General features: G+C 39.7%; 2 protein-coding genes across 14 annotated transcripts in view; one reads left to right on the top strand and one right to left on the bottom strand.

The window, feature by feature from the left end:
• Nucleotides 1–5: 5 nt before the first annotated feature.
• On the bottom strand, nt 6–22,562 carry PREPL (prolyl endopeptidase like). Of its 11 annotated transcripts, none has more exons than XM_080408581.1 (15): nt 21,999–22,562; nt 21,232–21,474; nt 18,406–18,603; nt 17,822–17,888; nt 16,976–17,182; nt 14,858–14,981; nt 12,348–12,564; nt 11,572–11,757; nt 9,803–10,006; nt 8,870–9,045; nt 7,225–7,441; nt 6,874–7,023; nt 3,766–3,892; nt 2,602–2,684; nt 6–1,711 (listed from the first exon to the last, which is right to left on the bottom strand). In XM_080408581.1, exons 2-15 carry the CDS (start codon nt 21,448–21,450, stop codon nt 1,631–1,633), a joined length of 2,256 nt encoding a protein of 751 aa, XP_080264707.1. In that variant the 5' UTR covers nt 21,451–21,474; nt 21,999–22,562; the 3' UTR covers nt 6–1,630. The 11 variants fall into 11 exon arrangements, 9 of the variants coding, with proteins under 9 accessions (XP_080264707.1, XP_080264708.1, XP_080264710.1 ...); XM_080408582.1 differs by lacking the exon at nt 21,999–22,562 and adding an exon at nt 21,858–21,986; XM_080408584.1 differs by having other exon boundaries at nt 16,976–17,179; nt 21,232–22,007.
• Nucleotides 22,539–25,753, top strand: part of CAMKMT (calmodulin-lysine N-methyltransferase) — a 309,341-nt gene continuing 306,126 nt past the window's right edge. For all 3 annotated transcript variants that reach the window (XM_080408606.1, XM_080408607.1, XM_080408608.1), the window contains exon 1: nt 22,539–22,666. In XM_080408606.1, coding sequence (XP_080264732.1) covers nt 22,568–22,666 — 99 coding nt within the window. In that variant the 5' untranslated portion in view covers nt 22,539–22,567. The remainder of the gene's footprint in view (nt 22,667–25,753) is intronic.

Here is a 25,753-nt window from a genome sequence, read left to right as displayed (position 1 = left end):
CCCAACGAAGCTTTTGTGTTAATTTAGAAAGCGTTGCTTTCAGGGAAATGCTAACAATTGTCAGTCTTCTTTGGCTTTTAAAACTTTGTGTACAAAATAAACATTCTGAAAAATAAAACAGATACCCAATTGTCTCGCACCTATATTGGCAATGTAAGTATATATATGCTGCCCCTTAGGGTCTGTGGAGAAGAAAAGTAAACCTGTCCTAAAAAACTTGTTTTAAGTGTGAGGAAAGAGAACAGTTGCTTCCTGGGTGCTGCCCCTTACAGTTGCTCGTCATTAAGAACTCCTGTGGAGTAGAAAGCCTGTAGCAGTTCGTAGTAGCTTTTTAAAAGTCTGTAGATTTGTGAAACTTATTCTGAAGGGTGGCCTTGTATTTTTTAAAATAGGTGAAAGCAAGCAAGACTAGCATGTAAAGCTGTGATGGCTCATACTCTAACAAGTATGATTACCCTCAGAGTTAATAAGGGAAAGAACAAAATATAGCAAATACGTCTGGCTCGATGCTAGGAATGCATTTCCAATTGATTCTGCCCCTACTGAGTCAGAATACGTTTGCATTCTGTTCTTTCTTTTTCTACCATAAGGTTGAGGGTGAGGTGTGCATACATCAGTTCAGAGTAAGAACATTTTGGTTTGCATTTGGTGCATCTACAGTGGCTTATGTGACACACAGGCAGGATAAGCATTTAACTTGGTAGCATCTGTTTTGGACGTGGGGGTATTGTGGGGAACTCTGTTTCAGTTTGAGGACCTTATAGACACGCAGGGTATTTTCTACCAACTGCTTGTACCAGTTACTGGCCCTAGGTGCGTTCACCATGCATCTGTCTTAATAAGCAATGTGTAGCAGGTTCATGCCTTGCTCAGAGGTCAGCTAAGCTCTGAATCAGGCTGCTGTGTAGTAGGGCCATTCTTTTTGTTTTATCCTCTGGAAAGACTGGCATCTCCTGGGGCATTTGTCTTGTCTTCCAGAGGGACTCCGGCACCTCCTCTTTAAGATTACCAAGCAGTTAAGGTAATTGCAATATTTTGAATCTACTCAGATGAAAGAGTGCAGCTAAAATTCCTATTCTTGAGACTCCATTTCTTCTTTGCAGGTTGTTCAATCCCACCATATGATCAGTGGCTACTCTTTAACTAGGAAGAGCAATAGTCATCAGCACCTATGTATGGGAATTAGTTTTAGAAGAACCTAGTGAGACTTTTAAATCAAACACTTCTTGGGAGTTTTACTGCCTTGTGTAAAATGTGGTCTTGGAAGAGAGGTCTTAAGACTGGAAAGGCTGCTTGTACAATGTGCATGTACTTCACAGGTTAGGCCTTACACATTTCTGTTGTGCTTCACCTCTGCTTGTATGGTGCTGCACCACTTGCTTATGTGAACAGAACTGTGCTGAACAAATTGATTAATGCAGGTGGCTACTTCTGTAGTATCTGGCAGGGAAGAAAGTCAGCTCTTAGCTTGTATGCTTATAAAGCAATACCACACCCAACTTTGTCTCTGAATTGCCTGCCTGCTTATGCCCACAAAGCAGGGAGGAGAGATACTCTGGAAGAGCTGTGCACTTTTCATATAAACAAAAATTTGACCTGAAGCTCTTCAGGTGGTCAATGTGTTTATTAGCTATTTGCAGGACTTGCTATGATGTTCAAGATGGCATACTTCCTCAAGTTCTTTGTTCAGAAAAGCAAGGCGCCTTGCAACCTAAAAAAAAATAAAAATATTCTTTGCATTATAAAACTTCAGGTTCTTGTACAGCTATTCTAACCTTCTTCCTTTCCCGTACTAATGCTAAGCAATACCTTGCCGTAAGATGGCATGAGGCTCCTCCTCATTCTGGGAATGAGGAAATTTTCTACCTCAGGGTAGAATGAATTCACTTTGGGAATAACTGCCACCACAACCAAACAACATTTGCTAGGATTTGTTACAGTTAACAGTAATAAAATTTGTATCTAATTGTGATAATCTGAGACATCAGTAACAATATGTCAGGTCTTGGCAGTATGTTGCTTTTAACACGCACACTTGTATAAAGTGCAAAATCTTGGAAACCTAGTTGTAGTAATGTCCTTTGATAATACAGACCATGCATTTCAGAATGTAAAGTTCAAACCCATCATACATGTTTTACTCATGAGAAAGATGGAAGTAGACAGTATGACAATTTTAAACACTTAATACTGTACAGCACAAGACTTTTCCGGCTGGAACAATATTTTGCAGAACTTGGAACATTTCATTCAAAGCTCTTAGCACGTTACAGTGGGAGTTTAACAGTACTTTGAGGCTTAAGGCACAATGAGGTTCAATAATCTGGCTCTGTCACTGGCTCATATCTAAAATATACATATATTGATAAATATATAATTATGTGTTTATATATATAAAAACAGCAGATCTTTTATATAGATATATAATTGCTCTTGCAATATATATAAACAGGTTCCAAGAGCAACCTTAATTCAAGCAGTGTTTTTCTTTTGATACTTCAAACACATTCAATGACTGGATGAACTACTGAGGCTGAAGTATCGACAGAGGGGACACTTCCCTCCAACATGTTACAGATGTGTGCAATAAAGGGAACATACCTCATTCAGTGAATCCTCCCAGGATGAATCACAATGACTGCCATTTTCCTGGATGTCTAAGATTATGTTAGGGATCCAATCTCCTGGAACAATGAAGCTAGCAATCACTTAACATTGAATGAACAAGGAAAAAGCTAAGTGGGGATGCGAGTTGTTTAAGGATAGATAATTCTGCCTTCTGTCCTGACAATTCTGTTATTCCTTAAGAAAAAAACAGAATCATACAGGGGCTTGCTGGATTAACTGTTTGTATTGCTATTAACTACATATTTTAAAAGTGTGTATATATTTAGTGTGTGTGTGTTCTCTCTCCAGGTCTTTTTGGAAAGATGCACTTTTTTTCCTGAGCAAAGACCAAAACAAAAATTGCAGCACGTGCTGTCTTTTCTCAACCACTGTAGTTGAGTTGTGCTGCTAGCAGAGAAGAGGCATAACAAAAATTTAGAAAAGCTAATTCAAGTTCTCTTTTGGTACTGACAGTAAAAGCCTCTCCCCAGATTAGATTAGAAAATAATAAGGCTTGGATGTACCTTTTGCTGGAAGGTCTCAAAGCTGGTGTTAAGTTTCAGGTATAAAAACATCTATGCCTTGGCACTGTTGTTATTCTAACTTGGACTAACACCTGCAGTTTTAGCAAACTGAGAAAAGTAGTTTTTTGTAGAGCAGTAAAAATAGGATTATTTTTTTTAATCCATGTGTTGTAGAGAACTGCAGCATGATTGTACCAACAGCTGGACTAGACAGTATGGGTTCACCTATCACTGTCCAACAGTTGCTGTATGTTGAGGCCTAGGAAAGAGTGAGCCCCACTCATTCCCCCAGTCTTTATGTTTTTTTCACCTCAGAGGGTTTCCTGAGCCTGTTGTGGTTTATCACTATTAATATTTAACACATGGGTTTAGCTATCTTCAGGCAGGTCTACAATACGTAACTAGTCCCTCTTAAGGCTCTGGTCAGTGCATCTTAGAAGCTGAGGTTTATCTGTTTGTCAATACGACAGGACATCTCATCTTCGCCGATAACAGAAATTACCTCTGAGCTTTAAATGGATCATATTGTACAAATGAATACATTAAATGAGGAGCTGATCTCTATGGTATTTAATTCATGACTATTCATTCTGGTTTTGTTAATTCCATATATCTGTCATATTCATATTCTTACCTTCCTTACTTGTTCTGCTGGCATGATCTAGTGCAGCCTTCCTAAGTTTCTGAACGTATCGTAAAACTCCTGCTAGTGGTATCCGTTGATCATTCTCATATGCAGTGATAAAAACTGAAGGGTAACACTGAGTTTAAAAAACAAAAACAGTTAAATACTTGACAACCGATTTTTCTCATGAAGTAACAATTTTTTCTCTCTTTATCTTACTGTACTACTTGTTATGACGTATCTAAAACTGCACCTATTATATAATTACCTACTCTTAAAAAAACACTCTTAGCACTCTAACTGCAAAAAGTATTTTGGTCTGAAAAATTACTTCATATTAAGGGATCATCTACTTGCAAAAGTTAATTAACAACATCCTCTCCCTGCTGGTAAAGGTCTGATACCAGCTGCTTGCTGATGACTGCAAAAAAAAGGGGAATAATAGTCAACGGAATGGTTCACCTTAGAACAGTAGTTGAGATTTACTTCTGCAATCTTTCTACACATAAAAAGTAGTTGGTTTTATATAGTAAGATTTTACTTAATGAAGCTATGCAACACAGCTCACACATTACTTCACATAAAGATTTCCTCTGAGATGACAATGTCAAAGCTATAGCTCCTTTTCCATATCATTGTTTGCTTCTGAAAAGGTATTTAACCAGTGGAAATCACTTCCTTCCTTCTGTGACAGTCTGCAAAACCCAGTAAACTCTGCTCCCCGCCCCCCAAAGGAGAATCACAGAGTGGTTGGGGTTGGAAGTGGCCTCTGGAGATCATCTAGTCCAACTCCCCTGCTAAAGCAGGTTCTCCTACAGCAGGTTGCACAGGATTGCACCAGGCAAGATTTGATTGTCTCCAGAGAAGGAGACTCCACAGCCTCTCTGGGCAGCCTGTTCCAGTGCTGTCACCCTCAAAGAAGTTTTTCCTCATATTCAGATGGAGCTTTCTGTGTTGCAGATTGTGCCTGTTGCCCCTTGTCCTGTTGCTGGGCACTGCTGAAAAGAGCCTGGCCATGTCCTCTTGACACTCGCCCTCAAGATATTTGCATACATTGACAAGATCCCCTCTCAGTCTTCTCCAGGCTAAGCAGGACCAGCTCTCTCTGCCATTCCTCATGAGATGCTCCAGTCCCCTTAATCATCTTCACAGCCTGCCGCTGGACCCTCTGCAGTAGCTCCTTCTCCCTCTTGAACTGTGGAGCCCAGAAGTGAACACAGCACTCCAGTAGTAGCTTCACCAGGGCAGCACAGAGGGGAAGGATCACCTCCCTCCACCTGCTGGACACACTCCTTGTAATGCACCCCAGGATCCCATTGGCCTTGGCCACACGGGCACACTGCTGGCCCGTGGGCAACTTGCTGCCCACCAGAGCACCCAGGTCCTTCTCCACAGAGCTGCCCTCCAGCAGGTCAGCCCCAGCCTGTACTGGTGCCTGGGGTTCTTGCTCCCCAGGTGTAGGACCTTACATTTACCTTTGTTGAATTTCATCAGGTTCCTCTCCACCCAGCATTCCAGCCTGCCCAGGTCTCTCTGAATGGCAGCGCAGCCTCTGGTGTATCAGCCACTCCTCCCAGCTCCGTATCACCAGCAAACCCGCTGAGGGGTACGCTCTGTCCCTCCATCCAGGTCACTGATGAGTGAGTTGAACAGGACTGGACCCAGCACTGACCCCTGGGGAACAGCACGAGCTACAGGCCCCCAGGCAGCCTCTGTGCCGCTGATCACAGTCCTCTGAGCTCTGCCATTCAGCCACTTCTCAATCTACCTTGCTGTCTGCTCATCTATCCCTGTGGGGATATTATGGGAGACAGGGTCAAAAGCCTTGCTGAGGTCAAGGTACACAACATCCACTGCTCTCCTGTCATCTACCCAGCCAGCCATTCCACCACAGAAGGCTATTAGGTTGGTCAGGCATGATTTTCCCTTGGTGAATCTGTGCTGACTACTCCTGATAACCTTCTTTTCCTCCACATGGTTTGACATGACCTCCAGGGTGAACTGTTCCATCACCTTTCCAGGGATGGAGGTGAGGCTGACCAGCCTGTAATTGCCTGGGCCCTCCCTCTTGCCCTTTTTGAAGGCAGTAGTGACATTGGCTTTCCTCCAGTCTTCAGGCACCCCTCTTGTTCTCCATGGCCTTTCAAAGATGATGGAGAGTGGCCTGGATATAACATCTGCCAGCTCATTCAGCACTCAAGGATGCATCCCATCGGGGCCCATGGATTTGTGGCTGTCAAGATTGCTTAAGTGATACCTAACCCGATCCTCCTTGACCAAGGGAAAAATCTTCTTTTCTCCAGACTTCCTCTCCTGCCTCCAGGGTCAGTGATTCCTGAGGGCTGGCCTTGGCAGTAAAAACTGAAGCAAATAAGTCATTCAGTAACTCTTTCTTCTACTGATGTACTTGAAGAAGCCCTTCATGCTGTCACTGACATCCCTCACCAGATCTGATTCCAAATGGACCTTAACCTTCCTTGCATACTCTGACAACGTTCCTATATTCTTCTTAAGTGGCATGTCCCTTTTTTCATTCTGTTAATTTCCTTCTTCTGAGTTTTGCCAGAAGCTGCTTGCTCATCCTTGCAGGTCTCCTGCCACTTTGCTTGATTTTTTACTCACAGAGATGCACCAGTCTTGAGCTTGGAGGAAGTCATGCTTGAATGTTAGCCAGCTCTCTTGGACTCCCCTACCTTCTAGAATCCTAACTCATGGGATTTCTCCAAGTAGGTCCTTGAAGAGGCCAAAGTTAACTCTCCTGAGTTAACTCAGAGAGAAAACACAGAAGGTTTGTTGAGATTATATTACAACTTCCTGGCAATCCTATAACAAAAGCAGTTTTTGAAATCTATTGATTATTTAGGAGAAGGCATTTAGTTAATTTCAGTAGTCATTTATGACTCCAAATATTGCTAAGATTATTACTCAAATAGCTTCGATTTGTATTAATGATTCATTTTAACACAAAGCAGCAGCTAAGACAATTCTAAAATACCGGGGTTTAAAGCACTGAAAAAATAGATTTTCTGTTTTAAATTCCAGTTATCCACTTTTTGTTTTCTTATAAACTGCTACGCTTTATTACTGTAGTATTCCACACAGAAAACATCATTTTACCTGTGGCTTAATATTCTGGTATGGACAATAGCTTTTGATATACTCCATACATTTTTCATCCGCTAATGGATTACCCCACTCTTCCTGTTCCTCAATTGTCAATGGGAGATGAGTTTTCATCATTGTATTTAGAACATCTACGAAAGGAGCCTTAGAAGTTGTTAAAAAAAAAAAAGAAAGAAAAAAAGTTGGCAAATAGGACAGAGGACCTCAAATGTCTAAGTCAAGGTTTTCTCAAACCAATGAGGAAAGTGAATTCTGAATTGGAATGTTTCCAATTCTGAAACTGGTAGAATGAAACACAAAATACAGTTTAACGTCATAATCCATAAAAGGCCTGCAGCACCTCACCTGTAAAGCCATGGCTCTGGTAAGTTCTGGATCGGTGTTGCACAGGGCTCCTGCAAGAACTCCTCCAGCACTGGCAGCTACTAGTGCTGTGTACTTCGGCTGAGAAAATCCTAGTTCATGCAGCAGCATGATGCAAGCCTTAAGGTCATGGAGACCTTTCAGTTTATTATGCTGACATCCATCTTTATGCCAACTAAGGCCTAGCTCTCCTCCACCCCTGAAATTTAAAGCAATTCAAGTTGGAGTCTCTTTGGAAAACATTACACGGCAAAACTTTAGATAACAAAAGGACAGCAGCAGCCACAGAATTGCAAAACCAGAGTTTGTTTTCCCAGTTAACTCTTCCTTTCTCTATTCTTGTCCTTACCCTGCTTTATGGCTAAAATACACAACATGCAAACAAAAAAATTCCATGTATGATGACTGCTGAAAAACCTTACTCCCTAAGGGTGCTCTGTGCTCTTGTGTGCTGCTTGTGTCCTGGAACTCACAGGAAAAGCACTACTTTAGGAAATGATACTGTCATTGTAGGCAATACAAAATCAGACAATAATACTATCTTTTTATACAGGAAACTATTAAGATACCTAAAACGTTTTCAATACATATATCACTAACACTAGCATTTGTTAAAAACATTAAATACTATTTCCCAGCTCCACACCGAGACTCTCAGAACTTGTCTACTGTGTAGCTTAAATTCTGAGTCTGTTAAGAAGTGTAGTTTTTTCTAGTTTGTAAATTTCAAATACTACTTAAAATTGTATTTTGTGAAACAGAATTTTAAATGTATTTATATTGCTTTCTACGCAACCACAATTCTAGTTCTAAGCCACTTGAAGTTTCCTTATTCAGGTTTCAAGTTTAAAATGCACTAACTGATTATTCTATCAAAATTCTTCATCTTTAGATGAAGAATCCATCTTAATGACTTGCATCTTAAGTTACTTAGAGGGGCGGGAGGAATAACAGGACGTTTGCCACTTAATACAGCAGACAACATATTTGTATGCTGAATTTGTTTTGGAACTGGTGTTTCAAACAATAGCTCATTCTCCCCCTTCCTCTCTCTAAAGTGATTCCTTTTTTATCTTCTTTACCTACTGAATTGTTATCTTAATGTAAATGTGAAACCTATTGTACATTGTTTTATAAAACTAGTAGACCTGTAGCTAAACTGGAGACAGAGGACTTAGCCAATAAAAGAACAAGAGACACAGGTTAAATGCTTAGTTGTTGCTGTGGAAGGCAAACGGCTTTCAGAAGATGCAGACTGAACATTAGTACACTATGTCCTTGGAAAGAGAGGGAGGTAGCATGTCACTGCAATTTGAATGTTATCAAAATTTTTCTTGAGCAAAGATGAGACAAGTAATGAGACTTCAAAAGATTAGAAGTTACATACAATCTTCCTGTTGATTTAAAAAACCTTAATGCTGTATGTGGTCTTGAATTTTTTTTTTCTGAAGTAAATTTATTTTAAAAACTACTTAAAATCTAGTAAGAGATGAAAGTGAAAAGCATGAAGAACTAGGCATAGATAGCTACATTAAAAAATTATTTCCCTACCTCTTCAGTTGTATACCAAGAAATATCTGTATATCCCACAGATTAAAATCTTCATTTGATTTTATATTTGACTTACCTAACATGGCAATACGCTAATATCCAACCTTCTTCAATTAACATCAGCTTCTCTTCTTTAAAGCTCATGTTCAAATCTATGCCATAAGCTCCATATACATGAACTAGAAGTGGTTTCCTGTGTAGCTCTTTAGAATTCGTATTATGAAAAACTGTAATTGGCACCAAAGTTTCATCCTGGAAAAGGAGTATTTTATAATAAAGGACATTGCAGAAATCTCAATGACACATGGCAATAAAAACTTCAATTATTTATTTTAAAATGTGTTTTTTGTGATTACAGTAATTTTTTTCACTTAGAATGTACAAAGCACTCTTGAAAAATAAAGCAAGAGACTGAACCTCTGCTGTGTAGGCTTACAGACACAGAGTATAAAATTCATTTAAGTGCAACACCTGAGGAGTTTTTAAACTACCCAAGCACCCAAGTCTTCCTTCCCCCTTTAACACCAAGAATATCTATTATTAACAAAATAGTTTACCACTTACTGCAGCACAAACTCTTTATTAACATCTCCAATTTTTAAACTTAGGCTGTTAAAACTTTCCTTTCTTGAGCTATACTGTACAGCTGGTTGTGGGGTGTTCTTTTCAACAGCTAGCATTTTTTCATTTATCATGGAGAGTACAATACCATACATCAATTAGCAATTCTAAGTTATACTATACTAAGATCCCTGACTCATCGTGTACTCCTATCTCCTCTAGCATACCCAGGTTAATGGAAAAAAAAATAAATCAAAATCTTATCACGAATCTTTCTTGTTCTTCTCTATAGCACTGAAGAAAACACCCACTGTTTAGTAACTATAGCACCAACTGCTCTTTATATTTTTTTTAATCTCTATTCCCTGCCAAATACATTTTCTTTAAACGGGTGGGGAGGAAGGGAGGAATAAAGGGAATGGGAAAAGGACTGGAAAAAAAATCTTACCTTGCTTTTAGCTAGTAAACGTGTAGTGTGACAATTCATAATAATTGGTACCTCTTGCACAGCTTGTTCAATGAGATTATTTTCTTTAAATGAATATGCAAAACGCTTAGGGGGGTGTACTGGGGAGGTAAGCTGAAAATAGCAAGTGCTCGTGGTATGTTCAGGATGAGATTCCAATTCAAATTCACAGGCCCATGTAGGTAGCTGAAAAACATGGCATTTCAAGTGAGACCCTTACACTGCTTCTGTAAATTTTGCCTAGTATGTCCTTCAGAGGAAAAGATTTTGAATATCAAGCTAATTATCTTCAGTCTGTACGTAGCACAGTCTCTCTTTCTTTTAAATCAGCAATGAAAACAGTCAAAAAGTGAAAGACTCTGCCAAACTTTTCCCCTAAGGCCATTGGATAAAGTTCAACAATGAAATAAAAAAGAAAAATAAATCCAAATTCAGTTTAAAATGGACATTAGTGCATTTTAAAAAAAATAAAACAGTCTTTGAAATTATTCTGCATTGTTTCTCTTTTTTAGATCCTATTTCCCCTCTGACTTCCAGTTCTCCTTCAACATGTTGGACACGCCAAGTCCATGTCAGTTGTTAGGCTTTTGCTTTGAGTTAGCTCAGTAATGCTAAGCCACTGAAAACCCCTGCCTCTTAACTTTGTTCCTAGTGCCAGCCACTGTGAAGAACAAAACCTTTTCCTGGCACATTCACCCTCAGACACTCACTGTTATTATATTTAAGATTTTTAACTCTGCTAAGAATAAAAGAAATCAAGATTCATTCTTTGAGAGCAGCAGGGACACAGTCAAACCCTCTGCCAGACCACTGCTTCCTTGGGTTAAGTTGCTAGAGACTTCTGAAATTGCAGCAGAAGTCCAGGTTTTGCAGACCCTTTCTGAATAAATAAACTACAACCATTTTCAAAATTTTCAGAGACCATACAGTGTACTTTGAAAACCTTTTTCTGTAGCAGTTTTATAGAATGCAGTATTGGTAGCTTATTGCAATAAACTTGTAAGTAGTTCTGATCATATTTTTCAGGCAAAAAAAAAAATCAATTAAATATTTCATCCAGTGGTCTCCAGAAATCAGTTTTGAACTGAGTCATTCTGGTTTTAATGCACAAATATTTAGCAACAACTAGAAAAAGGAAGAAATACTTAGCACAAATTGTACTGCAGTTATCAAACTCTTCCCATTCATTATGGGACAGTGTACATACTTGTCCTTTCAATGTTCCAATCCTTCTTCTGTGGGAGGGCCCACAAATTGTACTGCAGTTATCAAACTCTTCCCATTCATTATGGGACAGTGTACATACTTGTCCTTTCAATGTTCCAATCCTTCTTCTGTGGGAGGGCCAGGCTCGTTTCCTGCCTTACACTGATGGGTGTAACCAAAAATAGGCCCAGTAAAACTAAGTAGAGTGTTTAGGGAATCAAGTCTTATTTTACATTATTTACAAGCTGTAAATAATATTTACTTATTTACAAGCTGTAAAGAGCTTGACTGTAATAAGTTGAAGAAAGAACTGACTTGTAGGGTAGCTGCTTTCTAACTTTCTAAATGCTGCAATAAGCAACCACGTGAAATCCTGAACAGTCACAGGTAATACAATCAGTCATAATGACAAACTTGACAGTATTATAGCTTCCAAACCACTTCTACTCTTATAATTGAGCTTCGATTCATTATAAAGTTATGTTAAAAAAAAATTAAATAGTGCTGGAAAAATGTTAGGCTGCTTAAGTCAAGCTAAAACATACCTTTATTGACTGAACCGAATGTGAAATAAAAGAAATCACGTCTAAGTAAAGATGACCAGCATTCTTCAGGAACATAATACAGTGATCACTGAACATCTCCAAGTCTACTAGCTTGGTTTTCTTTTCCAGTGCATAAACTAACTGCCAGTTCTCCATGCCACTGGAAGCTACTGGTGTCTTCATCAACTATAAAAACAAAACCCAACCCTGCATATTACTAAGATGTAGTAAGAGTTACAAATGAGAGGTACAGACATACAGGTGATCTCAGCCAACATTTCTGTTGTAAAAAATTATTAGTTTGTGTTGGGAGGTTTTGCCCGATTAAACCTGGAGGTTTTTAAACTCCCTCTACTTGGGCAAAATGGAAGAACAATTCAGTAACGTCAAGTTAGTAAGTTCAAAAAGTTAGTTGAATTCTTACAGATTAATCTATAGAAGATTTTCCAGCAACAAGTGCTTTCAGTGTGGCCAGCAGAACTGTAGTGGTTTCATTATATAGACAGATCACCAACTTAAATTTCAATACAGGGGAAATGACTGTTAAAGCATACTCATTTCTTGATGTTGCCAAAGAAGTTAGAATCAAACTAGTATGCTACAGGCAAGACTCCATGTACTACTATCAGTCTTTCAATCCATGCAGCTCTCTATACAATTCTCTTACATTATTTTGGTAAGCTGTGAAGCACAGAATTAAAAGCCTTACTATTTCTGTATGGTCTGCAACAGGTATCTGAATGAAACCCATGAATCTTATTATCAGTTAAAATTACCTTATATTCTGCAGGTTCTCCATATGTAGTAAGAATATATAACTCATCATTTCTGTGTTCAACATGGTAAATGACCCCTTTTGTTCGTGCTTGTACAAGAGCTGGCAACTTAAAAGGATGTCTACAGTCAACTAGCCAAACTTCCGAGGTTGTCTTGCTGTTGCTGTTGATAGTGAGAAACCGCCTATCTTTTGTGCAATATATGTCCACAAAGAACCTGTTCAGGGATAATTGGGGGAGGGCAGAGCTTAAACAATTACTATTTTAAAAATCCATCAGTTGCTTCAGAATTGTGTCTTCCGTCTCCAAGGTAAGAAACAGCATGCCTGTCAGTAGGCTGGAAAAATTCCAGACTACTTGGTTTCCAAACTCATTCCTGCTGCATTTATCCTGGGATTCAAAAACCCACACTCTTGTGTGTGGAACCCGAAATCTGCAAGGAAAGCAGTTGAGCTGTTGCCCAACTGAACCCAGGTTTTTGCATCACTGAGATAGGCTGAAGGTCATTGACATATACAAGCTTTAAAATTCAGGCAAAATGCATAACTTTTTATTGAGCTTGTAACACTATTTTAAAAAAACCCAGTATTAACAGATAATTAAAATTAATAAAGGACATCATGTGGGAACAGCAGTAACAAAAGAAAAGCAAGAACTATTATAAAGACAAATTGATAAAATGCCCAAATGTTACTGATCTAACTTTGTTTGAAGCAAGTAAGGCAAAAAAGACTATTTTTCAAAAAAGTACAGAGGCCAGACAGTGTTGCAATGATAAAGCTGGAAATTACAAACTGGTTTTGGAAATAATAAACTAGGAACTACCTACTGGAAATGCTTCTAAAATCTAGAAACAGGAAACAGAATGCTAACCAGTGCTGAATGCTAACAGACAATTTGGGGCTGAAATTCAGATTCAGATTTCTGTGAGTCACCCTAATTAATTGGAATCTTAATACATATCAGTTTCTTTTGAATCTTTAAGACTGCATGTCTCTAAAAGCAAAACTGTCCAACACAATGATCCAGAAGATTTCATCAAGAAATTGCAGGGCTGAGTACTGTAATCTGCCTTATACAGATCAGACAGATATCTGCAATAATAATACCTCTAGACTTTAAAAATATTTGACTGGTGAAGGAAAGGATGCTTTAGATGGCATTTTCAGTGCCTTTAATTATTTGCAAGTGGAGGAACAAATTTTTTTGGTACTATTGGTTTTTTTTTCTAATTGCACTCTCTTAACATCTTTAGGAGGACAGGCACAGCAGGGGATCTAAAGTCGGCAAGGAATCAGCTTCCTGCCTCTATTTTGGCACAGGGTGGCACTGCATTCAATAGTTTCCAACGGGTCAGCTCTGCTGACCTTACCTCTAAGAGAATCCGGCTGAAATGGAGGTTACACACTTAAGACTTCTTCCCAAGGACTCTGCTTGATACTATTTTTTTTTGTCTTTGTAGCTTTTTTTTTTTTAAAGGAAGTGAAGAAAATTTCAGCTTCTTAAAAAACAATAATAAATCTGACTGCACCTAGAAGAGCTGGTGAGATGTAGAACAGAACTGCTCAAAGGCAACAAAAGAATGTCTTGCCATCTCCAATGAACGAGTTCAGTTATGAGCTGCAATAGCATATGAACCTTTAGAGTAAGTTTCTAGTAGATTTACTGTAATGACTATGACCTTCAGAATTATGCCAACAGTTTCCCTGTGGGGAAGTGTCAGGTCAGTGCAACTTGATTTTCCAAAAGTATGCATCAAATGCAACTGGAACAAAAGGATCTTATTTACTCCATCTCAATTGCAGATTTTTTCCTGCCATCTCAATTGCAGATTTTTTCCTGGTTTTTTTAGATGAAAGCATAATTGAAATTTCTTTACTGAATACATAACTTGAATTACGAATAATCACAAATATGTATGGAATGCTGTATAAATCTACCATATGCTACATGGCTGAAAAACTAGTTCTGCACTCAATTTAGCAAAAGCCTTCTTGTCTTCCTAAACCACTGCTTAAAGAAAGGTTATTGAGAGGGTATTCAGTCAACAATAGTTCTATCTCTAGGAATGTTGTAATGATTTTGCTCATCCATTACCCAGAGCAAGGATTAGCCTGAACTTCTATGTGTTTTTTTTTTTTTTAAAGATGTATCAGACATCAATAGCAGAGAAAACAAAATGAAATCCACAGTCTGATTTACCCTGTATGAAACTGTCACACATTCATTAAAGGACACCCTGACCTGAGACTGACCTTGACATTTATAAACTCAGCTGAACTCATGAGGTAAGAGAGGAAAGTTAAATCTCTGTTGACCATATATCAAAAGGAGAACAGAGCACATTCTCAGACTGCATAAGGCACTACTGACAGCAGAACACAACTTAAAAATGCCTTTTACCATTTGGAATATGATACAGAAGAATTTGTTTTCCAAACCAGTTATATTTTACAGGTAAAATACTATAGAATATGTAAAGGACTTTTTATATTTTAGGTAAGTATTACCTTGCATCTTGTTCTGTATAAACTAATTTAGTATGTTTCTGATCAGTGAAAGTGGTCATAAACACATTCTGGCATTTAAGGTTCTTCTGACTGGTGTAATACAGAACATCATTTGTAGCCCATTCTGGAAAAAAGACAAATGCATATCAGATTTGGAACAGTATATACTATTACTGAGAGAAAATGAAGCTCCATGAACACTGGACCAAATGATAAAAAAGATGGGTTGCAGCTGATGTGGAACTGCAGACAGCACCTCTACATCCCGGAGGCTGTGGTAAGCCACAAAAAGATTTTTCCATGTTTTCTCTGAATCTCACAGAACAAGAATTTTTGTAATATATCTTTAAAAAAAAACAGGGAGAGGACAGTGTCCCAGTACCCAGGAAAAGGAAGCTCTTGACCCTGTGGAGGTTCTGGAGGTAAAAGGAAAATAGAAGATGTGTGGCCGTTAAAACTGGGCAGAGAAACAGGTTTACGTGGAGTCAATGAGATGGTAAGAGTATGAGCTCTGCACCACTGCATGTGACTGCACGCAAACCATTTGGAGAAAAGAGATGATGCATGTGTCCCATGGGTACTGCTGAGATAAAAATTCCCCAGTTTTCTATGCTGATGTATGTGTTCGCCAGCATTAGCAATGTGTAAATACAGGAACCTTACTATTCTGAAGTTTAGTAAGCTGACTGATCCAGCCAAACTACCATCTCTGCTGTTCCTTTATCCACCAGAATGATGTTTAATACATACACTTTAAAAAGCTATTGTATGCTGTCTTATGTATAAATACTAATTTTCAGTACAAAACCCAAAGTACCACAGTGAAGTGATGCAAACAACCTGCTATCTCAACAGCAATGTGGCTCCAAAGTGCACAGTCAGCTAAGGATTCACTGTGAAGACAAGCCTTTAGAAGGGAATTATATAGTTCTTCTATAGCCTAGCATTTTAAAAAACACAGATGTCAATTTTCAAGAACTTTAATTTGTCTGCCTGATATTGCATATCATGCAATACAAGCATGCAAGTGGTCATAAGACCTAATTCTCTTGCTTATGATTGAGGTACCTCTGTATTTCAAGGTACTGCTGTACCTCACTTACACCTGAGTAAGTTTACAAAATGGGTGTAATCTTTACCATTCTGATAATAAGAGTATAAAAAAATTACTATCTGCTATGATCTGTCACACCTATGTAGGCAACAGGGAGCTGGTTTCTTAAATGTACTGATTCTTCTAGACAAACCTAGATAGATGTTTAAATCAAATATAGTGAAAAATGTCACTGGCAAATTTGCAGGCCCAGTTTTCAACAGGCATTATAAACTTTAATTTTGCAAACACAACTTTAAATTATTGCTACTCTTCATTTTTGTAACTAGGAAGTTTTACCTACAGTTCTAATATTTTGCCCTGCCCAAGCAAATTGCTTACTGCACTATGTATGCTTGATGACATATAAGAATATGATCCAAAAAGCAAGATGTGGAACATTGTATACACACTATTGCACTCTTTTTGCTAGATTCTTTAATATGCTCTAAAAAAAAGATTTCCCATTCACTTCAGTTTACCTCTGCTTATTTTAACAGCAGTGTAGAGCTCTGTAATGTATTTTGAGTAAACTGATTCAAGGCCTGACTGTCTTAATTGGGCTCTGAATTGTGACCCACGTCCTAAAGTCCAGTTGAAATTCCAGCTAATGCTTAATAGTAGGTAGCACATGCACACTTTTCAGCAAAGTTAAGAGCATACAGCTGTCAGTGGCTTCAGTTGTAGCGGTAAGGGTTTAATAATTAGAACATTTCTTGAGCAAATCTTTAAAAATTTACTGACATAACTGCAATATAAAGAAGCATATTGAATTAAATAAAAAGAATGACATGCATGACTGTTCAAACATATATAAATGTTTGCTTTTACAATGAAGGAAAACTTTTACCATGAAAGCAGTCACTTTGATCCATATCAGGTAACCTGTACTTGTGCAGCGTGGAAGAAATAGTATATAAGAAATAATTCAACAGCTATAAGGATTACATTAAACATTGTTTCCTTATACAAAAATGTTGTGTTGAAAACTGGTGTGATTCACAGGATATTTATAAACAACTTACCAAAACTAAATACACTTGGAATTACTTCTTCCATGATGGGAAAATGACCAAGTTTCATAACAACACAGGTTGCTTCTTCAGAATTTTCACTTTTTAAGCTGATGGCCATGTATCTCTGATCTGGTGAAATTCTGATCCGTTGAATAAAGGCATCAGAAAAGCCAAGATCTTTGGTACTGAATAAAATGTCAACATTTCCTTCATCTGCTACATAAAAAGAGATTGCAAAAAAATCCTGTAATTACAGCACTGTCGAAATGAACAGTGGTTGTTAATGCCAGCATTTAACAAGTCTGCCTGCAATATTCGTGAGCATACTACAGGAATTTATTAACACCAAATATTTGTCTTGCAAGATATTTGCAAATGCACTCTGTAAAAACAAAAAATTATAGTTCCGGGGGTGGGGGTGGGGGGGGGGAAAGTCTTGTAGATTTTATTTAAAACACTTTAAAAGTGTAGACCTTGGCTTCTAGTAAATGTATTACATTCTAAAGTTCTGATACCTAAAGCACAGTTGTTTTTACTAAGTACAATCAGTAATTTTTCCCACTCTCTCAGAAACAAAAAAGCATGAATATGCGTTTCCTCTTTCAAAATGTTGTTAGGGCTCTGAAAAGAAGTGACTTCTTTCCTCTCCAGAAACTTGCCTTAGTATCAATGTATACTAACTCTCTTCACCTTTCAAGATTCACGTTTCTAGAATTATTAATCCATCATTAAATCATTTTATAGAAGTATTTTTAGTTATTTTAAGAAACAGAACAATTAAGCTTTAATGTAAAAAAATACAGTGATACACACGCACCATTTTTAACAATCATACTATGTTAAGAAATCCCTTACCATCATCTGCTTTTGAAAGAAATATGCAGCCATTCTCTTCAAAGTACACATTCTGCCCAAATCTGATCTGTTCAATACAAAATCATGTTTCAAGTCCAAGGTATAGTTAAGACTATTTCCTTAGAATCCCTTATATTCATTGTTCCATACAACACAATTGTAACATACACAAATGACAGAACATGGCACGTATATTTGATACTAAAGAAGGAATTGCACGCATCAGATTCTTTCAAAGTTGGGGTACTGAAGCTACCTATACCTGCTCTATATTTAACAAAAGGCTCAGATCACCTGCAATTGCTCTTTTAACTTACAATGTCCTGTTTTCTTTATCCAAAAGTCAGACGATTATTGTATCTTTACTTGCTTTTGCCTACGGGGAAATTAAGGTAAATGCACTATCATAACAGGTATAAATTGTTCTAAACACATGCTGTTACTATCCACAATTCTTAAAATATTCAAAACTCAAAACTACCACCATAAAATAATCAGTAAACCAGCATTTTATAGGAGAAATGGCTTCACTGCCTTTTATTTGTATTCAGTGATGAGAAATGTTTGTATTTTTTGCCACTTACCCTTGGGCTTCCTGAACAGAATACATACTTGTGCAATTCTTCTAATTTTTCCTTGATTTTTTTTGTCATAGCATTGTATCTTGCTGAAATGACATTCCAGTTTTCCTGCTCCAGTTTCAGAAGATTCTTGTACAAAAGCTCTGATGTTGCTATGGGTGTATCTTGCTTCCTTTTGGAAGGGATCTTTGTTCCTTCCTGCTAAGTAAGGAAAGATGACAATGGCTACAAGCCAGCACTCTGTACTCCAATATGAATATATTGAGGCAATAATAATATTTCCTGAGCTACAGACTTTGCATTATTACAACAGTACATGCTATTAAAAAGAAAAAAACCATGGTTGGAGGAAGTTTTTCTCTTCAATTCTTCCTGATATTTTAAGGAGGCATTGTCAAATCTGCATTATTTGACACATATATTGAGGTCTTCTCTTCAAAATTTAGGGTACTATTAACATATGCTCTTAATTGTTCATATGTAAATATGTTTGTTCTCATTCTAGAACTAGTTTTTAGTTAATTTTTATGGAATTCTGTTATTTTTCCTTCTTCAGAGGTGCTTTCCCATAGTATTCCTGTCTTAAGACTATCACTTCTCATTTCCTCTCCCAGACAACAATGCTGCCCACACCTCTGTCCCTGTTCCTAGAAGTCCTAGCAGCTTGTTCAGCTTCTTGCTCCACCACCTCAAAAGTGTGAGTATAAATGTTCATAAGGCACAGAATAAAGTGAAGCGGTGAACTGACACTGGTTCTGCAATAGTTTTATCAGGAATAAGCTTAAGGATCTGGTTTTCCACGATCCATGAGCAGACTAAAGCTACCTCATCACCAACAAAGCTGTCTTCTCTTGTAAAAATGTTAAAAAATTCATTAAAACTGCTAGAATAATGCTACTTCTTTTTGCTTGCTGTAAAATCTCATTTGATTGAATAATAAGCTTAACAACATACATTACAGTACAGAACACTGCATAGATCACACAAAATTTTATAATAATGTATTACATGAACATGTCTAAACTTAAAAAGCAGCATATACTTTTTACCCATCCTCACTCTGCATTAAGAACTGGTTTGTTCCTCACAAATGCACGAGATCTAAAATGTGAATGTTATGAGTAGTCTTTGAAAGAAGGAGAAACTACCTGCTCCATTTATGAATATAAATCGCATCATTCATGAAAGCACATGAGTGTTCATTACTGATTCAGGCCAATGGTCCCTCTAGCCTAGTGTATCAAATTGGAAGCACAAGTCAAAGAAACCTTGAAAGCCCTTAGAGAAGCTCTGGAGCAACTGTGTAATTGGTCAAGGTAAAGAAATAGTAGCATGTGTTAGTGTACCACCTGCTCCTCAGTCACTGGAAAAATTGCTATAAGAAAACACCATTTCACAAACCATAAGCAACCAAACAATACTTTGGAAAGCATAAGAACGGGACAAGCACAGATGATATTCCCCAAGAGGTATTTCCCCAGCCTTCAATGATTTTAGGTCTGGAAGTTCCTGAGCTGAATGTGGTTTCTGGATATTTAAAAAGCCTCTTTCACGTACATGTATCATCTTCCCTTATACCCACGTAAAATTTTAGCATCCACAACTTATTCTGGCAAGTTCCACACTTTGTCAGTCTTTTGATGATTCCCCTCCTTTTGTTTTCAACAGTTCCCATTGTATGTATTAGCAAATATTACACGGAGCTGGTGGCCACAGTGTAGGTATATATTACAGTTACTGTACACCTCCTTGCCTAAGGAAAAACAAGTCATCTAGAAATGCATCTAGAAAGATTTTGAGGATAGCAGAGGATCTCAATCAATTTGTAAACATTTGCTCCAAAGCAAAAAGGCACAGCTTCCTTTCAGGTAAAAGCCACCTGTTTGTATCCTGGAACCAGTGTTGCAGACCAGCATTTGTAACTGTGTTAGTGAACTGCCAATGAATAAACAGAACCATACCTGCTCACCATTAGGAATGCCTTTGTTCTTGAAACATTTGTTTACATTTCTGACACAAACTTAGGAACTGTTTATATTATGGTTAGAAATAAGAGGGTTACAAAAAATAAACTTTGTATTAACTTTTAAGAAACACTCTCAACTTGAAACAATTTTAGAACAATCCCACATTCATCTGAAAACATGTTTAAGGTAAAATAAATAAATAAACCAAAACAGCGCTCTTTTTAAATAGTACTTATGCATTATGCATATAAATCAGTTTACAGGCTGTCATACTGCATTAAACTTTTATAATACCTTTAACAAATTGTATTAGAAATGCAGGAACAGAAAACCCAAAATTATTTCAGACCGTTTTCTGACTCTGTGCATGATACACTGCCACCCATTTACACAGTATTTACTTATAGAAATAAATCCAATTACCTTTTAAAGTGTAGTTTATAACATGAATACAATTATGAGAAGTCAATAAAATATTTTAATATTTAATATGGTGCAAACCATGATGTACTGGCCAGCACAGAAAAAGTCAAGTTTTTCTTGTGCCAACTCAAAGTAGTTAAGTCTGGCGTCACCAGTTCGAACGCTTTACACTAGCTGATCTCTCCCTGCAATTTTCTCCTGATACGTTATCAGAATCTTTCTAGAAGACAAGAAAATGAACCACAATGCAGATTTACATCAAAAGAGTATAGGAAAGTTGAACAATGGTATATGCCTTTGAACATAAGTGGAATCCTAGTATTTATCCCCCTGCTTCAAACCCTTTCAGAAAATTGTTCCTCAGCATTCGAAAAATATGGCTAGCTTCCTTAACAGATGTGCCGAGGTGGTTGTTGACATTCAGTCTAAAACAGCATACCTTGCAGGAAAAGAATCTCCACGGCAGGATAGTTCCAGGTGGCACAGTCCAGTGTGTGAACGTACTTCCCGAACAGTCCAGGATGTGGCATTTCTTTGGTTTTAGTTTACTATAAAAACATACTGTTTGAAGATGGTTATGCTTAGAGTAGTGTTTGACACTGAAGCTCAGTCTTTGCAGGAGATTTTGCAGTCCAACGCATGACATCCTGACCTTCATTTCCTGATAGTCAACCTGAAATATCTGAAAATCCGAAACCACTGATCATTTCACACTGTGTATGTGAAATATACATGACATAAACTGCACGTAAAACTTCCTTTCTTTCCAGGAAATGAAATTGATTCACTAGGTAAATCGGATGAGCAGGAAAAACTTAAGCAAAACTTAAGCTTACACACAACTTAAGTTGTGTATTAACCTGCTACATTACTGCAAAACTGGCTGCTGGCAGCTGGAAGTTTAACTCTAGTGAAACGACCAATGAAGAGGAAGGAAGGTGCAACTGAGCACGTTTAGATGTCGAAGAACCAAAAACCGGGAAGGTTTTGGGCAAGCTTTCCCCCTCTTTATAAGTATCATGTAACGATAAAATCACTTTATCTCAGGAGGGTAACTGAGCCCACCTCGCAGGAGAACCGACCGCTCTGAGCTCTGCCAGGGAAAAGGCTCCCGCGCCACAGCGCCCGCGGCCCCGTCCGCCGCCCCGCCCGGGCGAGGGCCAGAGCGGCCGGCCCGGCCCCGCTCCCCGCCAGCCCTGCCCTCACCGCCGCCGAAAGGCCGTGCAGCGCCCGCGGAAGGGCCCGCCGCGGCGGGCGGGACGGGACGCGCGCTCCCTGTGGCGGGGCTGCCCGGGGTAAGATGGCAGGCGAACCGGAGCAGCTCCCGGCAACCTCGCAGGGCTGCCCGTAGCCAAGATGGCGGCAGGGCCCTTCAGAAGCGGCGGCGGGCCAGTACAGCTGATGTCAGCGCGGAGCGCCCGCACGCCGGGACGGCTAGAACGGTCCCTGGCGCAGCTTCAAGACCCTCCCGTTTCACACACGGTTTCGCCCCTGGGTGCGGAGGCCGCAGGCGACCCATTCTGAGGCGCGTTCCCGCCCCTCCGCTGCGCCCGAAGAGCCAGGCGCAGGGCGGCGGTAGCCCGTCTCCTTCTTAGCGCTGCCCTTAACAAAGATGGCCGCCCACGTCCGCGCCCTCCAGCCCTAGCCCGGCCGCTGCTGGCAGCTGCTGCAGGCTCAGCGGCGAGTCCCCGCCGGCCACGGCAGCGCTCCCCGCGCGCGGAGGCGGGGGCCTGCGCGCTCCCGCCGCTTCAGCTCCAGGCGCTCCCCGCCGCCGCATGGCTGAGGCTGCCGGCTCCCCGCGCCGCCCCGCCGCGGGCAGGTGTGAGGCGGTCGGTGTGGGAGCGGCGAGAGCCCGCTGGCGGCTCCTCGGACAGGTAGGGGGAGCCCGCGGGCGGGAGGGGCTGCCGGGATGGCGGGGCGGGCCGGCGGCGCCGTGGGAGGGGAGCGCGTCTCTGCTCGGCGGCGGTGCCGTGCCTTGGCGCGGCGGCTGCGCGGGCTGGGCCGCTGCTGTCCCCTCTCGCCCCTCCGCGCTGGGCTACCGCGCACCGGGGGCGGCTGCAGCGCCTGAGGGGCCGGGGGCGGCGGGAAACGCTGCCGGTTCCGGAAGCTGCGGGGCGCTGTCCGCACGCGTGGCGGGAGAACTGTGAGGAGTAGCGTGCTGGGGCTTGCAAAGGGGTTTGCAGTCTTCTTCCTGGAAAAAACAGTAGTAATAAAAATATATACGTACATAGGGACATATGGCTCTTTGATGTGTGCCTTCAAGGGATCCCAAAAGCAGCCTGTGGTCTTCCAAGCAGCGTTCATGGGACAGGGACGCTGCACCCGCTGCTCGAGGGTGGTAAGCTTGTACCTTCACACCTTGCACCAGCGCTGCTGCTGGGGTGGTTATGGCTGCTGGCCCCGTTCCCGCCCTTTGCCCTGCCCGGCCACCTGCTGTGGGGAGCTGGGCCCAGACCCCGCTCACCTGGCACTGCCTGCCTTCAGGTCTGGTGCAAGGTTGGGAAGGATTCCTCCACAGAAGAGCACATGTGTAAAGGCTTAAAAATCGGTTGCTGTTTGTTGGACGCGATAGTTCAGTGTTTGGTTTTGTGGAAATGGGTGGCTGGTGCCGCCCATCGCCGGCTGTCCTGAGATGGCGGAGTGGAGGCAGCAGGCCCAGGGTGGCCGCTGGGCTGAAGGGGGCACCTGGCTGCAGTCTTGGCGTGAGAAGGTTAATATTGCACCTTTCTTTGTGTTTTTTTGGTTTGTAAATCCTCAAGTCCTGTTCAACAAGAATACTCTAAAGCAGGAAATGTGAAACTGACAGGCAGGAATATCAGGTTTGTCTTTGTAGGTTTCCATCCCAGCAGCTTCTTGTCAGTTGTGCTCCGTGACTACTCCAGCTGTTAGGTCTTTTCAACATAGTGCCTTTGGCATATCCCTGTCTCTTAAAATCATAAGGAACTTTTCATAACGATGGAGTGAGGGTGTGGAGGGTGCGTATAGGTATTTGGGGAGAAGGCTTCAATTTCTTCCTCAGACTTCATGTGTCTGTGACCTTTTCCTCTGCAGATTCTCTGGGTTTTTCCATGTTCTTTTCTGTTGATTTTTGTATGGTACAATGAGCAAGGATCAATTTAATCTTGCTGGTATATCTGAAGTAAAAATCAGTTCTGCTCTCTTTACTACAGTGATGCTTGGATCTATCTATGGATTGGAAGAAGGTATCAAACTTCCTTTATCCTTTCTTTAAAGGAACACTGTCAGTGTTTCTTACAGTGCTTTTACAAATGCTTTTCACACTGCTTCTAATAATGCCTCATAAGCACACCACAGAACTGATTTCATGTATTTTGAATTTGCTTCCATTCAGTGCATACACAAATTGATTTGCTGTGGTAAGGATGCTTGAGTGCGTGCTCGCTGATTTAATTAAGAAAAAGGCCCTTTTATCACGTGTCCTATGAAGCTAGCATAAAAAACGAGGGGTTTGCATAATTACCTGTGCTCTGTATCAATAAAATGTTTTATGTATGTACTGAGTTTGAAGTTCGGCGATATTTTTAAATTTAGCTTGTCAGATCAAGGAAAGTATTTTTTGCATTAAAAAAATGCTAAGATGTTACACATGTAGTGTGCATTTATAAATGACTGGAGTAAATTCTGGAAGGCTGTGTTTTGAACTCTGCCAGTCTGTGCAACTGATGGCATTATCCAATCTGTAGTTTTTGGCAGGGAAGTTAGAGGAACAGGCATAAATTAAGTTGTTCCCTATATGTACATGTACTTCCTGTAGAAGGTTTAATGAAAACTGTCCTGAAATCTGAAAGCTTTATATATTTATTCTGGCTGTTACCTTTCTCTTGCTCTTCTTGTCACAGAAGTCTTGCTAACCTGCTAATGTACTTTAGCTTCCAGAATTGAAACATAAAAGCTAAAGTAAGGACAGAGCAGTGGTCTATTATTTATTTATTTCCCTGAACAGAAGTTCAAAACAATTTTTCTTTTCTTCCTGCTCCTTTCTCTGTGAAAGGTGGCTGTGCTCTATATCTTTTTGGTTTTGTTAGTCTTAAGTTTTTAAATTGTTTACAGTTAAATAAAACAGTTTAGTAAATAAACTATTTGTAAAAATAAATAATGCACAGTCCTACTGATGGTATTCAGAGATGAGATAGTTATAGATTATGCTGTAGTTAATTATGTAGAAGCTTTCTTGCATGCATAAAATATCACGTTACAGTCAGTGCCATAGAACTGAGCAGAGGTTTATAAGCTCTTTAAGTTACTGAATTTGGCTTTTAGTGCAGCTAGGCCATACACAATGAGATACCCAAGCAAATATATGGAATTTCAGGTGACTGCCTTTGTCCATATGTTGTTTGGGTTCGGCTGGTTTTTTTTTTGTAGTTGTTGGTTTGGGGTTTTTTTTAAGAGAGTTCAAACATCGTTAGGTTTTATAGGGAGTCCTAAATGTGGTCCTGATATTGTGCTTAAATACCAAGAGCTTTGCAATTGAGATCTGTGGTAATGTTTTACTAGAATCTTTCTAAAACAGGAGGCAGTTTGGTGATACAATTTTTTTAATGTCTTGTGTGTTAATGAAGAAAGAATTGCCTTAGAATTCTATATTGCTAAGTGAAGTTAGAGAGGAAAGAAATGCAAGTTCGAGAGAGGGAAAACGGCAAGGCAGAAGTGTGAGCTTGCATTGTTTGAAGGTTTTTTGTCATCATTCTTGGTATTTTTTTCTTTTAAGGAACCTATTTTTTGGAAGAGAATCTTTCATTACAGAACATAAAGTATTATTTATTGAGGTACTATGTGTGACCTGTGTACAAGCTCAGTGCTTGTGTACACCTGTAAAGATCTTGTGTAGAAGATACGACCTTTCCATACCAAAAGAAGATCTTGAAGAGAATGAAACAAGGCTTCTGGATATTTTTTTTTTAAAATAAAAATACATAGAGGAACTTAGCTGAAAGTTA

This window comes from Falco punctatus, assembly GCF_963210335.1.
Source record: "Falco punctatus genome assembly, chromosome: 12".
Taxonomy (NCBI): Eukaryota; Metazoa; Chordata; class Aves; order Falconiformes; family Falconidae; genus Falco; species Falco punctatus.
Note: the sequence above shows the minus strand (reverse complement) of the source record. Positions and strands in the feature narration are given on the sequence as shown.

Coding starts and splice junctions, on each gene's coding strand:
- PREPL (XM_080408581.1), bottom strand. CDS start 21,450: ATGAAGGTCAGGATGTCATGCGTTGGACTGCAAAATCTCCTGCAAAGA. Junction 12,565..14,857: donor TATACAGAACAAGATGCAAG/GTAATACTTACC, acceptor ATCCCTGAACAG/GTTCTTTGTGGACATATATT. Junction 2,685..3,765: donor CAGCAGAACAAGTAAGGAAG/GTAAGAATATGA, acceptor TCATTGTTCCAG/GAGATTGGATCCCTAACATA.